Source organism: Anoplopoma fimbria, chromosome 7 (assembly GCF_027596085.1).
Source record: "Anoplopoma fimbria isolate UVic2021 breed Golden Eagle Sablefish chromosome 7, Afim_UVic_2022, whole genome shotgun sequence".
NCBI classification, from domain to species: domain Eukaryota; kingdom Metazoa; phylum Chordata; class Actinopteri; order Perciformes; family Anoplopomatidae; genus Anoplopoma; species Anoplopoma fimbria.
In genome coordinates this window covers 6,704,111-6,727,613 of record NC_072455.1, presented here as the reverse complement: position 1 = coordinate 6,727,613, position 23,503 = coordinate 6,704,111, and the positions used below count along the sequence as shown (strand labels likewise).

The 23,503-nt window shown below is 42.0% G+C and overlaps 1 protein-coding gene across 5 annotated transcripts in view; it reads left to right on the top strand.

Annotated features, from left to right (window-relative positions):
- myocd (myocardin) overlaps window positions 1-21,748 on the top strand; it is a 103,074-nt gene extending 81,326 nt beyond the window's left edge. For 2 of the 5 annotated variants that reach the window (XM_054601313.1, XM_054601311.1), the window contains 11 exons: window positions 3,009-3,074; window positions 12,506-12,690; window positions 13,259-13,363; window positions 13,525-13,850; window positions 14,497-14,641; window positions 14,731-15,243; window positions 15,582-16,088; window positions 16,591-16,731; window positions 17,093-17,221; window positions 18,886-18,943; window positions 19,127-21,748. In XM_054601313.1, coding sequence (XP_054457288.1) covers window positions 3,068-3,074; window positions 12,506-12,690; window positions 13,259-13,363; window positions 13,525-13,850; window positions 14,497-14,641; window positions 14,731-15,243; window positions 15,582-16,088; window positions 16,591-16,731; window positions 17,093-17,221; window positions 18,886-18,943; window positions 19,127-19,743 — 2,733 coding nt within the window. In that variant the 5' untranslated portion in view covers window positions 3,009-3,067 and the 3' untranslated portion in view covers window positions 19,744-21,748. The remainder of the gene's footprint in view (window positions 1-3,008; window positions 3,075-12,505; window positions 12,691-13,258; window positions 13,364-13,524; window positions 13,851-14,496; window positions 14,642-14,730; window positions 15,244-15,581; window positions 16,089-16,590; window positions 16,732-17,092; window positions 17,222-18,885; window positions 18,944-19,126) is intronic. The other 3 variants (XM_054601312.1, XM_054601315.1, XM_054601314.1) reach the window with 3 other exon arrangements.
- The last annotated feature ends 1,755 nt before the right edge of the window (window positions 21,749-23,503 follow it).

Genomic DNA, 23,503 nt, shown 5'->3' with positions numbered 1-23,503 from the left:
CACAAATCTGCCTCTAACTGTTCAAGACCATAGAAATAACATATGCCAGTTCTGTTTCAAGGTGGATTTTCACTTTATGCAGCTGTATTAGACTAAAATAAACCTAATTCTTTATTCAGGAATACCTGTTTATTAGATGTCATATAGTCACGCTCATACATCTTTCACAAACACATTCCCGCTTGTGCTGCAGAAACAAAAAGCCAGCCTCTTAAGCTAAATTGTTGGAGTTAAAGTGTAAAATTGTGGTGTTATTATTATTAGACAGTTTTTTTCTTGTGTGGTGGTCGTGAATGTGTAAGCCACATGAGGACAATAAATCAGAATATCAATCCACTGGCTTGTGTAATTATCACCACTTCACCAGTGCAAAGCAGGCCAAGTGATTTTTACACTATAAATCTGAAAACTTGTAAATGTTACTGTGGATTTGTATGTCCTTTGTTGTCTAGAAAGACCAAAACAAGCGAATGTCTTCAGTTTGAAAGTCAACAGAGAGGCAGAGTATCGTATTGTTCAGTGATCTATGATTACACAGCCTGGCTCGGGTCTTCCTTCTAGAACATGTTCACTCTGCAATCAGGCCAGACAAACCTCTGGTCTTAGCAAAGCTTTTTAGGAGAAAGAGCAGATTACATGGCAGCTGCTTTTTTTTTCAGACAGAATTATTGATAACCTTTTGGAAAACGTAGAGCAGCGAAGAGGACATATCAAAGACGCTCTGCAGAGTTATGACATGCAAATGCAAAATCAACATATATCTGGATAAAATTAAGGCTTTTAGCCGACTTCAAATGCAGCTACCTTTCCCATGTGTTAGCTGGTTACGTTAGCTTGACAGGAGCTCCGCAAATGAACCAGTCCTACATTCGGTTTAGGGTTTTACACAGTGGGTTATGTTAGAATGAATGCTATGTATTAGCATTCAGTGTCAACAATCAAAAAAAAGAGCAGATTATATAGCAGCTGCTGTGCCATACAGAATGATTGATAACAGCATACTTTCAGGCTGTGTGGGTTGAGTGAGAAGTGTTAAAACGGGCTTTTTCTAAGGAGAATTATTGATTACCATCCCAAATCAAAGTTTCTAGATTTCATTTTCACCTTGCTTTTTCTATGACACCTGCATGTACTGTATATGTGCCTGGATACGTTGATTGTAAGGGATGACAAAAACGTTCCCAGAGGTTCAATCAGTTCCATGTTTTGGTCAGCTTTCAGTGAGCTACTAATGCCTGCATTGGCTCTCTGTGATGTTGCGACCAGCAGGTCATGACCCGCTCACTGTAAACTGAAGCAGATGTCAGATGAAGGGAAAGGCCTGCTGTTACATAATGGAGGGAATCTCCAACAAGGGTGCTACGATGTGGCACCTGAGCATGCTCATAATTAGTCAAGCTGTTACAACAGTTATGACATTGAAGCCGGAAGGTTTGAGGGACTTCATAAAATGCTTAACTGTAAGATAAACCACCTGAGGGAGATAATTTACAATAGGGAGAGCAGAAAGTGATTAGGGCCCTGCAGCAAAGGAGGAACATATCATACTTTTGTGTCAGATCCAGGATCTTATGGAGAGGCTTTCAGATAACAGCGAGGAGGAAAAACACACCGACAAAGAAAGAAAAGAGCCACAGACACAAGCAGACCAACAGACATGGGGGAGGCTCTATGTTTATGACCCCGCACTCCCACCTAGACCACTTCTACACACACACAGCACGCAGAAACGTGCACACACGCTGCGGACCACACACTGGCTAGCAGATCTGTTTAAAAGCCAGGAGTTGTGTTTATCATTCCCTACATCCTGCTCACAGAAATATTTGTGAGCAAGCAGCGTTTTTTTCCCCCATGTTTTCTGTATTCATGTGTAAAAATGGAGACAAACATACAGATACACATGTGCCTCTTTTTTATTTCAGTCTGTAGGTTAAGTGAAAGAAGTTGTGTAAGGTAGTTGACGGGCCCTAGCGCACGCTAGTTACCAGTTATGAGACACACACACACACACACACACCATCATCGTATCGTCTCGTTACATGATCTAATAGAGACTTTTGGGCAAAGTCAACATACATATTACCAACGAATCATCATTGCATATCTGTAAATGACAAAAAATACCAAAGAAAATACAAAATTATTCTTTTATTTGAATAGCATTCCATAGTTTATTTGGTAAACTACTAAGTATGTCATTTATTATAAGAAAATCATGACATAGATGGACTTGCCTTTTCCACACAGACATATAAAAATGGAATATTGGAAAATATTAAGATACATATGTTCTGTATCATTTCAAGGCACCCATAAATAACCCAGTATATTATTAGAGGGCCAGCTTTCTCACTGATTCTCCTGAACCCCTAACTCCATTGGCCACGGTGCAACCTAGGATGTCAGATTGTGTTGTTTTGTCACGGCTCTCGCCGTCTGATTCCGACACACAAGGTACCCATTGGTGTATGTATGCAATGCACTGGGCTTTTAACTAGCTACAAAGTAAACCCATCTGCGTTATTATTAGACGCTCAGAGCAAATGCTCCGGGAGTGTGACGCTGTATAAACCATGCTGGAGGGGCGGTGGACAGGACTTTCACCCATGACACAGGGTGTTACATTCTCATTTAACAAACATAGTTTAAACCCAAAATGCTTTTGTTGCCTCAACCTAAGCAAGTGTTTTCATTTGAACTCCCAACGTTAACCACGTGATTACTCGGCCATAGTGGAGCGTCATAGTTAGACGCGCTGAGCTACCCAGAGTGTGACGCAAGTTTCCTGACCAAGAGTTGGGATGACAGCACTGTCTGCACTGTCTTTATTTACAAGTGAAGGTAGATTTTATAAGGTAGATTTATGAAACAGCATGTAAAATGGGTTGAATCCTCAGTCTCTTCCTGCTTTTTGTCTAGCCCTTACCTGTCTTTCCACATCTCTTTCTCATCTTTTCCCCTTCTTTTTACTCTTCCCCTCCTCTTCCTCCTCCCTCCAACTTCAGTCCTACAGTTAAGACTTCAGCAGAGGAGGACACGAGAGCAGCTGGCAGACCAAGGCATCATGCCTCGTGAGTAACGCCTTCCAACACCAAACTGCCGCACATGCAGGCACACACACACACACACACACACACACACACACACACACACACACACACACACACACACTTACATGCTTTGAGATGCAGTGTGATTAAGATAGACAGAGGTAAAGGGTGAGACACACAATTAACAAACTAGGGGACACATCATCCGTTGGACCAATAAGTAATAAAACAACATCCCAGGGCACTAAAGATAAACAAAATTAAACTACATTAAAAGATTCAACATGAAGCTATGTTTTCAGATACAATGTCCCTGTTGCTCTTGGTAATCCGATTTCACTTTGACTACTTTATACTGAAGACATATCCGTAACACAAACAGATCACAACTTGTTTCGTGGATTATCCAGAGTAATAGGAACATTGTTTCTGAGATGAGATGTGGCCGTTACATTTTCACTGCTGTGTGTGCCATGGCTTCATGGTTAGATACCAGATACTAGGGGAAAGTTGGAACATTTGCTGTATTTGGGTAATCTGACACCACGGTGTGTAGCGTGTCAAGGAAAATGGCATTATCATGAACGTTATTATCTCCACCAGGCTTAGTTATGTGTTTGGTTGTGATTCTGCTTTTGTGTGCATCTGTTTGTCCATCAGCTTCTCTAACATACTACTCAACCAATTAGCATAATATTGTTGGTGCTCATTTATGACTGTATAATTAAGGACCTCTTAATGTAGTGATTTACACTTTTTGAAAACTGCTGACTCCTCACTACACTAGGGGTTGGCAAGTCATCAACAACTGACTCAGTTTGGAATCTTGTTTACACCAGATATTAGAGGAAATGTAACTCTTGATTTGTTGGCCAAGGTAAGACAAATGTATACAGGCTATGCATGAATAACGATCTCTTAGCTAATGACAAACTGAACAATACCCTACGTACAACAGAGCATGTTTTCTCATGTGAATAGGAGAAGAGATAGTTAGGTGGTGGGCAGAGTCCTGCGTTATGCTTGGCTAACAAAGCTAACAGCTAACATGGCTAGACACATAGCAGGACTGTCAGTTACAGGAAGCGTTAAACAGTCATCATGAAGCGTTACACAGTGAACTACAGTTTAGCAGTTTAGAGCTTAATAACGTTTGCTTGTTGTACCACATAACTTGCTCTGCCCGAATGCAAAAACGTCCACATTCAACATATCTGTGATTTGCGCAACAATCCAATGGCAACATTAATTCATGGTGGTAGGGTTGGATGATGATATATATTTTTTAATTGGGGCCAGCAAAACAAACTGTAAAAACAACACTGACATATTATCAATTTATAAAGTTGAAATGGCTAATATTTTTGCAAAAGTTCAGAGCTGCATTCGTGTTCATAAGGAGTTGTTTTTCTGGCAATATGACTAATGGAAGTCCAATATTCTTTCTCATTTTAGCTCTGTTTCGTTCTTCACCAACTCCTTAGCTGCTAAATGCTCCTATATGCTTACCTGCTAGTTGCTAACTTTGTCTGTTTGGGGCTGGGCAGTTCCTGTTCTTACTTAACTATTTTTTTGTCTGAAAACAGCTCCCTGTTGTGTCGGGAAATAACAGTGATGAGAGCGGTGATAGTGAACCAAAACAGTTAAAAAACCCAAAAGAAGATGCTAAAACACTCACAGGGCTGAGGAGAAGTATTTTGTTATTTATTCCATTGTTTATATAAAAATAATAATTAAGTCAGATTTATATACACAAATTCAGCTATAAAAATAAAGAAATTAAAGAAATTTTTAAAGTAGTGTAGTACAGTAAAAAGTCTAGAGAGGGCAACATGGATTTAACATCCAGCTCACTGTGGGAAATATGAGCGGTTATTGCCTTTTTTTAATGTCCCTTGTAATGGCAGGTCTCCTTGGCTCAATCAGTAATCATGGATTGGAATCTTGGAACACAGAAACAAATTATTTTACATTAATCAGATCATAGAGCCTGACATATATCATAACATGTTTTTTTAGTGAAGATATTTGTGATTATCTATTGCAGTTTTAAAATGAAATCAGATGCCATCTGCTTGTAAAAGAACAAGAAAAATGGGCGACAGAGGGATGGAGAGATAGAGGAGTGTAGCTCAGGAATCAGCAGATGATTCCAAGAGTTAACACATCAGGGAAATAAAATGTTGTAGTTAGTTTTTGAATCCAAGTGGTTGTAGTGAAGATTCTTTGAACAAAAGACTTACACTGCACATTAAAGCATTGAAGAAGACTGAGAGACACAGGTAGGAGGAAAAGAAAACAGTTAGGATGACAGATGCTGCAAAGAGAAGCAGATCCAGACTCCAGAGACAGATTCATCCAGCGGTAGTGACAGATACAAAGGTAGATGTAGAGGAAGCAGGTGGATATATGCAACCAGCAGGCAGACAGACAGGCAGATATTGTCTGAGGCCAGTGCGTAGGCAGACAGGTCGGTGAGTGACCGCCGAGGAATGCTCTTGTGCTGGAAGAGGCTCTCGGCGTCAGAAGAAACACATAGACGGTACCTGTTTACAGCACAGCGCCTGCAGAGAGGCACGCCCAAGCACAACAACATGGAGTAAGAGCTGCCTCTTAAATGACGGATGCTTTGTACTTCTAATGTCACATCGTGATGAGAGCAAGTAGACCTGAGTGTACTCTTAAATCCTCACTGTTGCTACGATTAACGGCCTCTAATGTTCTTTAGGTCGTGGTAGCACTGTAATGTGGCCAACACACCACAGGCCACTAATGTCATACAGATATTTTTGCTAGCATTTACGAGATCACATTTCAGATATTATAAGAAACCTACATTTTGTTAAGCATGAGACCACTCACGGCAGATAGACACTTATAAACTAAGATCTTATGAATTCCTTATACTTTAAAGCAACAGTGTGTCGTCTCGGCAAACATGGGATCAGTGACTGATGCCAGTGTGAAGTGTGTGCCGGCAGGAACAACAGGGGACTGGAAGACTTGAGATGCAGGCCAGGGCTTTGTTGAATGATATCTCTGGCACCGTTTGCCATTTCACAGAGGCTCCAGCCTCCAGATAAACTGCTGGTAAGTGTGCGGGGGAACGGAATCCAGAGGCCCGGCAAGGCCTATCAGTTTCTAGGAGTCAGTCACAGATAAGGCAGCAAGAAGGAACGCAATTGGCCAGCGGGTCTGCAAGCCCTTTTTTTAAAACAAATTTCAATTGGCTGTTTATCTCTTGATTTCAGGCACGGCGCACATGGAGGGTTGCAAAGACTTGTATTCTGCTGGTAGACACTTTCTCACAAAAACGCACAGGATGTCTTATCACTCTAGCAGCAGCGTCATTTGTTCTTCCAGCTCTTCATCTCAAAAAGCAAGAGGTTTTTCAGGGCGTCACAGCATCCTCCAGATCTGCTGCTGTAGATGTGATCCTTCAGATGCTGGCTGTGTTATTCCTGCTGGGGAGATGGACACGGCACAGGGTCTGTGTATATATTAGTCAGGGAACATCTGGTGTTTATTAGGCTGTTGGAGAATCCGCCCCAGCCTCTCAGGCCTGACTGGCGTGTGGCCTGCATAGGAGCACACTGTCTGCCTGTTGGCCACGGGTCTGAATACACACACACACACATACAATCTAATATTTCCTCATAAAGATAATAGGGCTGTAGCTGCAGGTTTACTGTGCTTTTTCCTGCATAAAAAAACAAACATTTCCATTCCTGCAGCAGCGGTGCTTTAATCCTCAGTGGATGGAAACACTAAGGGAATTATTCCTGCCTAATGCACCATACGTCTTACCTCTTAGTGTAGTGTTTACATTTGACAGATACGGTCAGCAGGTATATGCTTTGCAATAGGTTTAAAGTGCGTTGTATGTTTTAATACTGCTGCAGAATGTTTAAAAGTCTGTAAGTCAGCTTCAGACTCACCGGATCGTGTTACATTATGCTCCAGTTGGCCCGTGCAGCCACGGTCGGACGCGTTTTTGGGCAGTTTGGTTACACAGTTTAAACACACTTAAAGCTCTGTGTGTCCCTGTGATGTCAAATCAGGTCTTAAATCAGGCCAGGCATTGACAGGTGAGACAGGAGAGTGTGAGACAGCGGGGCCGACTCGGTGGGCAGTTGACTTATAAATAGATGATGATGTCATCCTGCTGGTGGATGGCGACGGCTGTCCAATTTAGCCACAGACTGGCAGCTGGTCTCTTCCTTACTCACCCACTGCCCTCCATCTGTTTTACTGCAATGCTGTTTTACATCCCTTTATCTCTCCTGCCTTCCTACCATTACTTTTTTCTTCCCATCTTTTCCTCTCTTCTTTCCTTTTTCCAACAATAGTTGTTATCCTTTCCTATATTCTGCCCCTCTACACTTCTTCCTACATGAATTTCTACTCAAGCAATTCTCCCATTATTTTACTCCCTTTTCTTTCTCCCTCCATTCTTGTATCTACAGTCATTTCAACTTTCAATTAATTCTTTATTTATTTGTTTTATTTTATTTTCAACTTGAATGTTTGTCTTAGTTTATTTCATTATTTCTTTTCTTCCTCTGTACATCTTTTTACCTTCAACATTAGATTTCAGTTTTTTTACTCAGATGCTTTCATTCTTTCTTTCTTTTCTTCCTTCATCTCACCATTTTTAGTTGATCTTCAATTTTCTCCTCTTACCTGTGTACCTCATTTCACTCTGTTTGAATTTCAAATAAAGAACACTGTCCTCCCTCAACTCATCTTTCAACCCATCCTTTTTTTCCTTTTCTCTTTCCTGACTTTCTTCATAGGTTCATTTTTATCTCCCACACAAAAATCCTTCTTCCTTCTGAGTTTTATCGGTTAATTTACATGCCTCCAATTATATACCTCACCAAACCCACGTCTTAATTTTCAAGTTCTTATGAAGCATTACAATTCAAATCCATTTTTCATCAGACGGTAAAAATCGGCCTGAGTTGCTCAGCGCAAAGCTCAATATCACTCCTTTTATTTTGGCACTGTGTCATCAATGAGAAATATCCCGCTAGAATTATATTTGACCAAATAAGTGCCGGTGCTGGAGTGATCTGCTATGCTCCTCACCGTTGGCTGATCAGTGATGTGAGTGCTGTGGATGGACCAAGCCAGGTTGACTCAGGCACTGATTATTTATTTTGGATTTAACAGGGAGAGATTCTGTAAGGTTGAAATCTCACCTGCTGCAGCCCTTTAATTACAGCCACTCCATTTATTTTTCTAGGACTCAAACTGTCTGGCTGAACTGGGAGTGGAGCGGCCGAGCAGATATTAGAACGGATCCGAGACAGAAATATTGATTATTAAAGGCTAAGGTTGAGTACAACTGCATTAATAATAATTAAAATCATAGTCATACTACACACGTACAAACTACGCACCTATAAAGTTTTTATGACTGCATCTTGAAGAGTTGCGATGCTATCGAGGTGACAAAAGTCTGAATACATATGAATACATTAAATTGAAAAATAGTTTAATTCCTCAAAAACAGCTTATCCATGTTTTATTTTTAGATAAGGCTTTGTGATTTGTTGTTAGAATGATTTGAAAAAAAATTACAAATTGGATCATTTATTTATTATCACTGATGCATCCGTGTGTAAGCAGCATGTAATTGTTGTATTTGGTTAAAGTGGAGACTATTGCGGTTTTGCAGTTTAACTAACTGTATTAGCTACCGTTTTATTTGGTAAAAATAAGTTTTTTGATAATAACTAGTAACTGCAGTCTTGTGGAGTTCAATTGAAGTGTAAATAGGTATATTAATAAAGCTGAAGAACTCAGAGTTACTTAATCAAGTGTACTTAGTTGCAGCTGTGTATTAGCAGTGTTTTCCCGGTGTGTCCTGCTGCTGTGTGTTGTGCAGAACCAGCCTCTCTGGAGGCCAAGATGAGGCGGAAGCGAGCCCGGCTCACCGCTGACCTGAATGAGAAGCTGGCTCTCAGGCCGGGACCCCTGGAGCTGGTCCAAAGGAAAATCATTCCTCTTGACTCTGCCGTCACAATGCCAGGTACCAGCAGTGAGCTGCTGCTGGAGTTGAACACACCTCTAACACTGCGTCTCAACCTGCCTCTGTGTGTCTGGGAGCAGCATCCATGAAAAGGAGTCTGTGTTTGTGTGCATTTATTAACAAAACACCGTTCAGGTGATTTACTAAGCTGGTGGTGACAGTGATCTACTCAAACTAGCATGTACCACTGAACTTCAACAAAGTCACATTATCTAGTCAAATGAGCACCAACCAAAAGTGGAATGTCTGTTGTAGATATTTCATGATTATGACACATTGCATGACATTGCATTAGCCTGTACATGACTGAAGATGCCTCTGATTTGTGAGCACAGAGCCCCCACACCAAAAGAAAATACTTACAAACTATTATAAAACTTTGTAGCCAAATCTCAAGTCACAAGCTAAAACTTAAGCTTTCACTTTAATGTGATGTTGCTTGGTTAGATTAGAAACAATGGTCACACTTTATAAAGGGTTTATAACTATGATGTTATTAGTTCCATTGTTAAGAACAACTGTTGTGTTGCCGGGTTGTGCATCAAGTGGATGGACGGCCTGAACCACTTGGAGCTAAATCTATTTATTAACAGCTAATAACACTAACAATTGCAGACATGATAGATTAAAACACTCATCAATCAATGACCTATTAACCCCATGATCATTTATTAATGGGCTACCAACATTTTTAACTGCATCATAACCAAAGGTTAAATCCACAACAACCCCAAATTAGTTATTAATGGTCTATAACTGATTTATAAAGCATTAGTAAATTATGTATTAACTATTGATTCATTTTCAAACCCTTAGTAACGGGTGACTTTTTAGAAAGTGCTCCCAAAAAATGTAGGAAAAAAAGTGGCCTCTTTCACTGCCCGCGTCCTGTTTTTCCTCCTTAATGTGATCCAAGTTTCATAGCAGAAAAAACTATTTGTATTTCTTTCGCAGAGAATGTTATTTACATTTTCAGAACATGGTGCGTATTTCTGAAAATCTCTTGATCCAGTGTGGATCTCCTTGTTGTGATGCTTTAAAGACTCGTTTACTCTAAAAAAAAAAGATGCAATGGCAATTTAACAAATGTACATTGTGGACTTAAGTGTATGGGGAGCCCTCCTGAGACCTCCACCACCTCCAGTGTTTGATTTAAGGAAGTACACAACATGCATGCTTAGACACTCCATTGATTTAGCGCTGTGCGGAGCATTGGGCCTGAGCCGTCCCACTGCGCCACTCAGGGCTCGCACTGTTTGTCTTCTAATCCTCTACATGTTACTCACTGTCTCTATATCATTCTTGGCAGTGCGACTAGTGTTTTTTAGACTCTTGTGTTTCAGAGGTTTTATGTTTGCCCCCTTGAGCTTCCAGTAAACATGTTGCGTAAATGCAACGGCGGGCTGCCATCAGCTGGTTTACACTACCTCTGCAGGAGGGGAGCGCCGTTTATTGAGATGAACAGCAGCTGTATTTGGGTCCACCCTTTTTCTTTGGAAGTGCCGATATGTGTTTGAGTTTAAGTGCATCCTTGTGTGGGCGTACCTGTGTGTATGTTTGTACCTACCTCTCCTCCTCCCTGCTTTTGTCTCTGCTTTAACTGGCCTCCGTGGCTCCAGTCAGCCACCTTCAAAGCTCTGTGACAGGACCAGGCTGTTGTGTTCCCCCTCGCCTGCAGCATTAATCCCTCACCTTAAAGCTCTATATCCCTTTACACAACACTTCCAGAGATTGTTTCAACCTCTGTCATTTTGGAAACTATGTGACCCGCTGTAACTTCTAAACTGGCCACTTGAAAAGCGGAAGTGCACTGGCTCGCAGATTTCCTGCAATTCTGCCATCTCAATCTCCCGCTGACATCAGATTGACTTAAAGACTCATGGAAACAGCATGTAACAGAGAGTACACGCACCAACACCAGCAAACTCACATATGACCCATTGAGAATGCATGTTAGGGAGTGAATGAGTTAAACATGAACAGGTGGGAGGAAATGGCATTTAGCACAATGCTGTGCGCTAAACTGTGTGTAAAGCCTTGTGAGTGTGTGTTGGGAGGTCGCTGAGTTGTACAGAATGAGCCTGGTGCTGTGATTGAAACCAGGTTTTGTTCCTGCCTGTCACATGTTTGGATACAAAAAAGAATCTTATACCTCTGCGCACACACACACATACACACACATACACACAAACACACACACACACACACACACAACACACACACACACACACACACACACACACACACACACACACACACACACACACACCAACCCTTACCACCTCCCTCCCCTGGCTCTGTCCCTTCAGCTCTGTTAGATAGCCACTCTTACCTCATCCAATTAAAGCTTTGTTCACTATCAGCCCGGCCAATCAGGAGCGTGGTGGATGTAAAGTGGCGGTGTCAGTGTCTCACCCACACAGCGTCACACACCTCTGGGCTGAGTGTCGTACGAGGTGTCAGTGACAGACAGACAGTGTGTGAGTACCACTGGTCACATACATTGTACTGCCCGTGAACAGGTTCATACAAACACACAGGAGGAGAGAGGCTGGAGGTAGAAAACATTTGTCCTCTCCATTCCTCGATGCTGAGTGTGCAGATGTTAGCTGCAGACAGGCCAGAGCTTCCAAGTGCTGCAAACTGAAGAAGTGTTTGTTTTCATGCACCACAAATGTTGACCCTTTTGACCTCTGAGATGACCTCTCATGTTGTTTTACTGTTTAGTAATTGACTCAGCATGAACAGAGCTTTCATTAGAGCCTAATAAGAAGGCTCAATGACAGAGATGCACACAAGTTATTTTGGAAATGAAAATTTTGCTGACAAAATCTTGGAGGAGCAGCTTTTCATTAAAATGAGGGCTGGTCCACCTTTAGAGTCAGTCCACCTTCAGTGAGTCTGGGTCCAAGTAGTAGCTACCCCTCTTAATTTTAATCAGCAGGGGGGCTGGCAAGACACGGGAAATTGGCTTGGGCCTTGACGAGTTGTAGTGTTTATTCAGCGACAAAAAAACTGTACACACACTGCACCGCTACGGTCACACACACACTGCACTGCTACGTTCTCACACTGCACTGCTACGTTCACACACTGCACTGCTACGTTCACACATACACTGCACTGCTACGTTAACGTTACTGTTAACTTCCTTCTCATCATCACACACACACACACACACACACACACACACACACACTCTCTCTCTCTCTCGACCGGACACTCGCAAACGTTATTCCTTAAAGGAGGTTGCTTCTTCTATGACACATTTTAGTTTTTACTACAGTAAAATTATAGTACAATTTCCAGATGGGTCTCAGCAGTACATTTTGTGAGCATAATATGATCACAATGAATAGAAATTATGTCTTAACAACTAAAATAAAACCCCTCTCCCTTTTTGCTCTCCTTACAGTAAACCATGGTAAGTTCCCCAAGCAGGAGGACTCTTATGCTTTTGAGGAAGACAGCAGCAGTGAGAGTCTGTCTCCAGAGCAGCACCACAGTGATGAGTCGCAGGGCTCGGCCTGCCCTTCATCGGAGGCTGTCGGCAGTACGCCCTCCTCCTCATCCTCACCTTCATTAACCGGCCCACGACAGGTAAAAGACGCCTCAAAGATGCCTGATTTCCCTCTATCTCTGCTCCTTCTTTCACTCTGTCTGACATCGTTGTACCTCCAGCAGCTGTTGCCAATGCTTTGCTTCGTCTGCCCTCTTGTGGTGACAGAGTGGACTGCACCACCATCCTCAGCCTCCACTGGTTTCCACTAACCGTTGGACTGAGTTGAACTAGGCAGGTGTCACATTCCTTTTCCCAGAGCCGTCCTGCCGGCACTGCTGCTATTATTTCCTGTCTGTTTACCCTTCACTCGGGATGACCTCAGCAATAGTCACACGATTTCTTACACGCTATACCAGGAGAGTGAACATGGTTAACATTCTCTAAGACTTTACGTAGACTCTTTATTCTAGCTTTTCAACGAGTTGGTTACTGTTCAACCTATGCAAAAAAAAATGAAAGAACCACCTTCAAATGCCCTGTTTTGTCCATCCAGAGCTCCAGTACTCAAAGTTAGTCCAAGTTCAGTTCTGTTAGAGTCCATTAGAGTGGCTCTGAGGAGACATAGAGAGGACAATATACAGTGTGTGTTTTTTGATTTGTGTACAGGGAGGTGCAACCAGAGACCCACCTGATCAAGGTCAGGAGGAAGGGCTGTCTGGTGCCAACAACAGCCAGGCTTCCCCCCCAATACCTGTTCCTGCTATTGTCAAGGTCAGCAACATTTCATGAATTTACCTGTCATCTTCCCTTTGCTTTTGATTTGGTGGTCATTGATTTGGTGACTGTCATTGCTTGTACACTTTTCATTTTAATTGCCTAGTTAAGACGCTCAGCTTGTGCTCATTCGATCTCGCCCTCCTTCCTCCGAATAGTCCAAGACTTCAGACAAGAACCGACACAAGAAGCCCAAAGATGTGAAGCCGAAGGTGAAGAAGCTCAAGTACCACCAGTACATTCCTCCGGACCAGAAGGCAGAGAAGTCCCCTCCGCCCATGGACTCAGCCTACGCCCGACTCCTCCAGCAACAGCAGCTCTTCCTGCAGCTGCAGATCCTCAGCCAGCAGAAACACGCTCACACACATCCACAGTCACAGCAGCACTCACACACACACACTCCACAGACACAGGCCCAGGCCCAGGCCCAGCAGCGGCAGCCCTCTTTTAGCTACCAGCCTCACCCAGCGACCCAAACCCAGAAGTAAGTCACACTCGGGGACAAATGATCCTCAATAAATATGAATACATTATCTTTACTTAAGGTCTCCTTAAGCATTTTGTGGAGCTTTCATCAACATGATTTCACAGTCTTCATCATGGAACAGAGTTTGCTTAGGTCCATAGTAGAGACACTTAATAACAACTATGACAAGTCAGCAAGTACCATTCACTGATGAAGCCCATGAGATGTAGTTGAAAGCTCTATAAGAAGCTGCTAACTTGATTAAAGATTATTGTATCAAACTACTGTTATTAAGGTCAAAAATGAACTTTCACAACTAAAATGTACACCTTGATCACTTTTACCATTTTTAAGAAGGTATCTATTATGAAGGTTGGAAAAATGGCTTTATTGATCGTTAATGAAAAATGAACTATCCTTTTTTTATATTTGAGTGTATTAGAAAGTTATACCCATTATCCTTCATGATGGCCTTACTAATATATAGATCTGTATACTGGATGGCTGATGTATAAAGCACTAGTAAAATACTAGTAATAAAGCCATTTGTTACAATATATAATCCATTTATGAATGGTGCCTGATTAGGAAGTTGTACCAATTCTTTACTTTTGCGATTTTCACTTTACTTTGTGACTAACCCACTTCACTTCTGCCACTGAAGAGGAGCCAGTGAGCACCTGTCAGCTGGATGCTCCAGCGGTCCATCCAGTAACTCCTCCTCCCCAGTCAAGAACACGTACGCCAACCAAAGCAACATCTCACCGGTCCAACCTGGGCCCCTTCCAGCTAATCTGGATGACCTAAAAGTAAGAGACACACAGTCAAATTAAAATAAGACAAATCTACAATAGAGACACTATAAAGGATGTGAACATGTCTGTGTTTGCTTTGTCAGGTATCAGAGCTCAGGCAGCACCTGCGTATTCGTGGCATGCCTGTCTCCGGCACCAAGACGGCCCTCATCGAGCGCCTCCGACCCTTCAAGGACTCCAACTCTGGCTCCTCGCCCTCTGGCTCCTCTGACATCACCACAGTGACCTTTCCTGTCACACCCACAGGATCCCTGTCTTCCTACCAGTCCCCGTCCTCCTCCAGCGCCCTGTCCCAGGGAGGATACTACCCTTACCCCAGCACCTCCTCCTCCCCTCCTATCTCCCCTGCCTCCTCCGAGCTGTCCCTCAGCGGTTCCCTCCCCGACAGCTTCAGCGACGTGCCCATGTCCTCGCCGACGCAGTTCGCCCTGCAGCCATCCCCGGCCCAGCTTGGCATGGAGGACGGCCTGGGCGGGGGAGGCCTGAGGGCGGGGGAGGGTGGAGATGGCGAGGAAGCTGAAAAAGATAAGATGCTGGTGGAAAAGCAAAAGGTGATTGAGGAGCTGACATGGAAGCTGCACCAGGAGCAGAGACAGGTGACTAACCAGCATAGTATCAGTCATCATGAAATATAATAATAAATAAAAAAGGACAGATATAAAATAATCAAAAACAGATGTTTTTTCAAAGCTTTAATATCTTTATCGGCACGAATTCCTGTTGTGGAACATAAGTCAGAGGCAGTGTGGGAATTTACTGCAGAGTCCAGCATACTGAGAAACAAAAGGGCTAATCAACAATGGAAAAAGGACCATGTTCTGTTCAGCTGCTATTAAATAATGTGTTATCCTATACAGTGCTGTACACAGACATTGAACAACATGTATAGTTCAGTATTGATCGACAACTTTACCTTTGTCACCCCGCTTGCTAGGTTGAAGAGCTGAGGATGCAGCTTCACAAGAGGAAACGCTGCTATGGAGCAACACAGGACACCGTCCCCCCTCAGTCTCCATGCACCACCATGCACCACCAGCAGACTCCAGCCATGATGGGCCAGCACTTCTTTGGGGTGACTATCAAGCAGGAGCCCATGTCCTTGTCCTCCAGCTGCCCTCTGTCCTCTCCCAAACAGCTGAAGAGCTCTGCTGGCAGCTGCATGGAGGATATGGGACACTGCAACAACCCCCTTCCCAATATGGGGGGCCCCGGAGGGCCACAATGTATGGACACTTCCTCCGGCAGCCCCTCCACAATGTCTGCTTTCCTCAGTCCACAGTGCTCGCCACAAGACTCCCCCATTGGAAAACCTCCCAGTAGCCCCCAGCCTTCATCTCCCAATAAACCCTACTTGCTGTCACCTTCGCTGGGGAGAGACGGCTGCGGTCCCCCCCATCCCCACCCCCATCCCCAGGCCAATAACAGAGCACGCAACATGCAGGTATGATGTGTTCATGGACAGATAGACCCTTCTTAAATGTTCTGTGGAGAAGTCAGACAAGTTATCTGAAATAATACCAGGTGCTATAATACCAAGGTTGGAAATAAATATGTTGGTAAACTGACTATTTGTTACTTGGATATTCTTTTTATTTGAGTAAAGGAGGTTCTACAGCCATGTTAGTGGCTCTGTGAGGCTGTATTTTGGTACAGCAGGTATTGCTGACCCTCAAACTAAACCCATTATATATACAGTAGTATAATAGTATAATAGTAAAGTATAATTAGGCAAACACAAAACCATTGTTACAACAATAAAATATCATCTCAACCAATTCTTCTGGATTAAATTTAACAAGACAAATTCATCCATTTGTCCTTGGAAAAAGATGACAAAAGTTTTATTGTTTGGTATGTTTGCCATCTTAGTTATGTTAACTAATAACTTATAATTCATGATGGTTTTACTTGTTTTCTAAAAAGGTACTTTTGTCCCACTTCAGATGCAGCAGAAGAACGGTGGCCAGGCGATGAACTGCTCTTATCCCTCCGACCAGAGAGGCCTTCAGGGAGTCTTTAACAACTCCACTGCTTGTGGCCACAGCAGCTCAACCAAGTCTGACAACCACAATATGCAACCAAAGGTAAACACCATGTCAACATTAAGAGCATCTGCAATGCTGTCATGTCGTTGTCATGTACTTCATCTGAATTACCTCACATCACATTACAGTTGTTTTTCTCTCTTCTATCTGTTTGTAATCTGTCTCTGTGATGTTTTTTGTTTCATCACATATTCCTTCACATGTTGGTGACTTTTCCTTTACAAGAACCCAACGCCAACCCTTTATTAAGATCAAATGTTTAATGTGATGACATTATTCCATCTTGAGGGCCTGATCCATAGTTCTATTTGCTTTTTAAAGTCTGCAATACACTCACATTTGGTAAGATTCCCTATTCTAATTGGTGGGCTAATGTAACTTTTCACTATGTCTCATGTAGATGTCAGTAGTGCCCTCTCCTCGGCATGTTGGCCAAAAGGGCCAGGTCTCTCCCCCTGCCTTCAGTAGCTCAGATTCAGATGCATCAGACTTAAGACAGCCCCCACGCTATGAGGATGCAGTCAAGCAGGTAAACTGAAATTCATGCTAAAATTCACTAGATAACGGCTGGCCAGAGATTTTTTTTGACCTATCGGCGTTTCTCTAATTCCACTCTCCCTCCTCTCTCCTCTTTTGTGTCTCTCTGTCCAAACACCTGTATTGTACCTCTTTTATTCATCCATTCGCTTTGTTCACTGCACTAACTTTCCTCCCTATACCAAGTCAGATGCAGATTGCTGTTTTAGTCATTCAAACGTTTATGAAGGCAGATTTAACTGTATTTGAGCCCAACCAAAAAATGAGCTTATTGCGGATATATTAGTGGCAGTGCAGAAATGTCAATTCTGTTTAGGTCATTTAGAAGCAGTGTCTCTATAACATAGTTTGTTCACCACACGTTTATTTTTCAACTGTAAAATGTCTTCCTTATGTATCTTGGTCACAATACTTTAAAAAAAAGAAGGAATCTTTATCAAAATGGTTTTGTTGTGAAAAAAGTTAACTTAAAAATATGGACCAATAAATTGTTACTGGATTGTTAAGGCTACTAAATGGTAAATGGAATTGCATTTATAAAGACATTTTCTAGTTTTAGCTATTATTCAAAGTGTTTTACACTACAAGTCAACATTCACCCATTCATACACTGAAGACACAGGCTGCCATGCAAGATGCCACCTGCTCATCAGGAGCGATTAACACACACACACACACACACACACACACACACACACACACACACACACACACACACACACACACACACACACACACACACACACACACACACACACACACACACACACACACACACACACACACACACACACACACAGATGGCACAGCCGTCAGGAGCAATGTGGGGTTCAGTATCTTGCCCAAGGACATTTCCTAGTGACAACAGCCCTTCTGATTGAGGACGACCGCTCTGCCTCCTGAGCCACAGCTGCCCCACAAGCTTGATAGCTAACCTAGAAATGCTAACATTAAGGTTCACCCAATTGACAGAAAGTGGTACAGTTGTATCGAGGTATGCTAGTTTTGGAAGATGGTTTGGGTTATTTGGCGATATCTGTCTCTGAGACGTCTTCGTCGCTATACAGTGGTTGGAAATGGAATATTGTTTGGAGAGAAAGTGTCTCTCTTTTGGCCGTAAGCTAGTTGTATCAGAATTAGAATCAGCTTTATTTGCCAAGTATGCTTACGCATACAAGGAATTTGACTTTGGTTTTCCGTCGCTCTCATCGTACATACATAGAAATAGACAAATCAAAAACAGAAAACAAGGACTGCAAAGTAGGATAAGAGAGGCATAAACATTTAACTTATATATACAAGTATAAATATAAATATAAATATATATATACAAAAGTACGTATATGAACTTAAAAACACAACAACAATGAAATGGAATTAAAAGAGCAGAATTAATGTAATAGTGCAAAATGGAGGTGCTATTGCAGTATGACTGATTAATTGTTCATCAGAGTGAGTTTATTTCAACCAATAAACAGGTCTGTCTCCAAGAAAAGTTTGTATTTCCAAAACTTTATTCTGTAAGTCTTTGGAGACGGCTTGCTTGAAAACTTTTTTTTTTTCATGTAAAACCTTTTAAAATAATTGGATTACATTTTTAATTGTTAAAACATTGTTCAATTGATAAAAATAATCACTTTCTTATTACTGTTACAGCAACTGACCAGAAGTCAGCAGATGGACGAACTTTTGGATGTGCTCATAGAGAGTGGAGGTAAGGTGAAATTCCACAAAAAATGGCAGCGTAGCTAGAAGTGTACATGCACATGCATGCTGTTTTTAAATCTACATGTAAATCACCAAGAGCATTGGTTTGACATCACAGTGTTGCCCCAAACATTGGTATGGGGTCCCAGTGCCTGCTGTGACCCTCCCTCCTCTCCTCTTTCTCTTCAAGAGATGCCAGCAAACGCCAGAGAAGAGAGGGAGAGGGCCTCTGTAACCAAAGTTGTGCCTCACATTACTGTGTCCCCAGGGTGTCCCGGCCTCCTCATCCCTAGGTTCCACAGACACTACGAACACCTGTCCCCCAGCCAGCTCTCTTACAGCCACTCGGCCAATCACATCGCAGAGAGCCACCTGGAGAGTCTGCTGGGCAGTCCCATTGGCCGGGGAGGGGAGGTGGCTCTTCTTAAAATGGCTGCCGAGGACGGGGGGCAGGAAGATGAAGGAAACAGAGACGGCGAAGGGTACGGCAGCCCCCACAACCACCAGCGCCAGCCTCACCATCCCCAACAGGACAAACTTCTGACCAACAGAGATCTGATGGACACCCCTCTGTTGCCCATCAGTACCAAGTTGTCCTCCGTCTCCGAGGTGCAGGGGATGGTCAGCATGACTTTCAGCGAGACGCCGTGGGAGACGATGGAGTGGCTGGACCTGACGCCGCCCAGCTCGGCCACGGCCTTGGGTTTTGCTCCTCCCAGCGGGCCCAGCATCTTCAACACAGAGTTCCTGGATGTCACAGACATTAACCTGAACTCTGCCATGGACCTTCACCTGGAGCACTGGTGAAAGCAACACCGCGACACAAGACACCAGCTTACAAGTAGCTGTAGGGAGCGCTGATTTCAACTATGACCCTGCCAAAGAACTATTGATATCTACCTTAACAGCTTCAGTCCAAGTGCCAAAATGTGCCTCTTGTTGGTAAGAGAGATTAAGTAGTCCATTAGCCTGCATTTAAAGATTGACCCCTTAGTTGAGCTACAGAATTATATATAGACTTAATCCCTCCACTTCAGAAAAATGAGGTTTTGGGGTTTCCATCATACCCAGAATCCAAAGACTAGAAACTTTTTGGACAAGGATGCGCACAACTGCCAAATAAGTTAAGGATGAAATGGATTACATGATTACAGTGCTTTATGCCAACATTTCATGCAATATCAGTGTTATGCCACCTAGACTTGAAGACACATTTTGACAATCGTATATTTTCTGAGTCTATGTTTGTATTACTGGAAAAAAATGAAAGGAACTACAAGGTGAATTGGATTGCTTGATACGGCCATTTTGTAAATATCTTAACTTTCTTTACTGACAGACAATTCTGCATATATTGTCAGCTGTGTGGGAGAAGACACAAACCACAAAATATGTAATCAGTTCATCAAATTATTTAAATATGACAGCATTATCTCACTGTGCACCTCTAGCTGAAAACACATTTGTTACAGTTTGCTTGAGCTTACAATGTGTGTAGAAACAGTAGGCATACCTTTAAAGTGCCTTTTTTTAAACAAGTTTATTTTCACTATTTGGCATGTTTAACCACAGAATGACATTAAGGAGAGAAATGAATGTCTTTAAAAAACCTTTGGTTTTATCGGTTTTAATAGGCGTCCAAAATGTGCCTTATTTGCAGCAGCTTTCTATAACGACTTTCATACCACTTTCCCCTTTATAATGTATTAGCCTACTGTATCTGCTATTCCCTGAAAGCTGTTGACAGATATTAATAGAAAAAATCCAACATAAGTCAACGTCAGTTTTTCAGACAAATGTTAAAAAATTGAAAAGAAAAAATTCAACTTCATCTCTATTTGTTCGTAATAAGTTGCTTTTTGTCCTTGCAAATTCCACCTTTTCTATTCCAAGGCCACAGTTATTTATTTTGTTTTTTATATTTATACTTTATCCTGTATTTATACTGACATTCCTTTCTCATTGATTGGGGCTCTTTGATTTAACGGGAAAACTCCAGTGCTGCCATTTTGACCACGAACATTTTTTAGTTTATCAGTTCTCTTAAAAATGTAATACAAAAATGAAGGAACCACTTCCAAAAGCCATGCTTTCTTAAATCACCTTTGTTTAAAGAATCTGATAAAGTGGACATTAGTCCATTATTAGCACTTGTGAATAGGAAAATGTAATATATTCAGATCCTTACTGTGAACACTGCATATAAACACAACAAACGTGTAGCAGAGCCAGCTTATAGACAGCAGTTAAACTAATGAGAGGATTTCAGACTCAAAACACCTCAAAGGTTTGTAGTTTTGGCCTGTGAATGTCCCTTTCTGTGACATGTAAAAGCTTAAAGGAAGGAGTTACATGAGTGGATCAATGTTTTAATCTTCTCATCAAACTATTTTGAAGAAAGCAAATCAAAATACTTCCCAAAATGTCAAACTTATACATTTCCAACACATTTCTGTTTTCTGTAAGCATTGGTCTCACTGTGTGTTCTGTTAGACCAAATCTTTTTTTTTTTTCCTGTTACTTATGAAGTGTTGCACTTGTTAAAGGTTTTGTATGGCACATGTAGGCTATGAATGCCTATCGTGAATATATGACAAAGCTGATATTCCTCACTTCATGTTTTCTGTAATAAGAATATCTACTGGCCTTTTCACCATTTTCCCCGATCAGGAAAAAATAGAATCACATCTGACAGAAGCTTCCATGTTGCTTGGCCACTCAATTGCTTTACGATTGTAAAATAAAAACTGTACTTGCCTGCATCCCCGTATACTACAGAAAGAAGAGCAATAAAGTTATCACAGCAAAATCATTTCTGCATTTTCTTTTTTATTCATGTCCAATTCACAAGAAGCACGTAATACAGGTTTTCAATATTTTCCATGGGAAGTTTATTTGTAACCCTTGATAAAGATACAATATAGTATTCATTGCCCTTAACATCATATAATCTAATATGAACATTCTAGTAAATTGCAATTTATACAACATGTCCCCTGGAGATTCATATTCACCAGTGGTAAGTTAGCTTCTTGGAGATGTATCCTATAATAAAAAACGAATCTGGAGACTGTTTGCAGTAGCAGCTCCGTCTGTCGTGTCAAATGGACCTGTGGGTTTTCTCTTCATTTCACATTCCAGATAGAAATGCAGAGGATTGAGCTGACAGAATCCTCCATGTAATCTACAGAGAGAAAAACCTCTTGTCTGCACCTCCACCGGCCTGGTAGTAATGTTTTACCACCCTGATTAAGTCTAAAGTATTCAACAAGTCTGTATTTATTTTATTTTTTTACGAATGAGCCCAGACTCCCCATCCCATCACGGTGGTGGTGGCCATCTTCAAACATGGCTGACATCTGTAGTGGCCTATGGCATAGAATTTTAAATAAATTGTAAAGGGAAACTCCAGCAAATTCTACACTTATCAATTTAGAACCATCAGGAGTATTAGTCAGCCTCTGAAAACAGGCACTTTGTCAAGTCTGAGAAAATACCCTGATGATGTCATCAGGATTGTTCTTTTGGTTTTGAAGCTTACCCCTTATAAAAAGGACCAAAAATCTGGACATATCAGCCTTCCCTGCATTCATTTAGACTTTTCTTTCTTCTAAATCTGTCTCCCATCAAGACTCCCAACTTTATGAAAGTACTATACTAAAATTGCTGAGTAGCTTTGGAAACAGCCAAAGATAGCAATGTTGATCAAAACACATACGTATTGTTTCACATTAGGCTAAAAGAGTAACAATAATATGAATACACCCCTCTGAATATGAGAAAGTCTAGCTGATGTAACATAGAATTACTTTAAATCATTAGTATTTGCCAGGTTAGAAGATAAGACTGGCAATATTCAATTTTAAAACATAAATAATGCCATCCTTATCCATAAAATTCATTACATTACAAGTCTCTACAGTGCCCCAGTTTTGAAGGACCACCATCCATACAAAGTGTTTGGTTACGTAGCTAACTCTGACGTCCACTCTACTGGTAGACGTGTCTCTGAGGGAACGCCGGCGTGTGGATCTCCATCTGTCCTGGTTCGGTAAACTGTACTACATCAGCCCCGGTGGTGGAAGACAGGTGAGGGAACGCTTCCTGGGCTATGGCAATGCATCCCTAGTGTAATACATGGTTCGGCGTGGGAAACTTTCTATTATCAGTGCAAGTCAGAGAGACATGCTGAGTCCAGGGTGACCTTTAGGGTCAACGCGCAGTAACCGTGTGGGCAGAGCTCTTCCTCCTCTGCTCAGAGCTGTGTGGTTGGTACAGAGGTGGACATTTTGTCATTTAGCAGCATTTATAGATGTCCTTTTTCTCGACAGGAAATACGTGCAGGGACTTTTAAAAATGTAAAAACTGTCTGCCTTTATATGGCATCATGGTGGATCTGTGATCACTGTGGATGAGTAGTTTAACTGTACAGTGCTAAGGCAGGCTGCTGAGGAGCATTGGACACATTCTGAAACTGAGACATACAGACGCACTTTCATTCTGCACCTAGACCACCTCACTGTCTGATTTGAAAGCGCCTCAACTGTCAAGCAGAACTTGCCAAGAA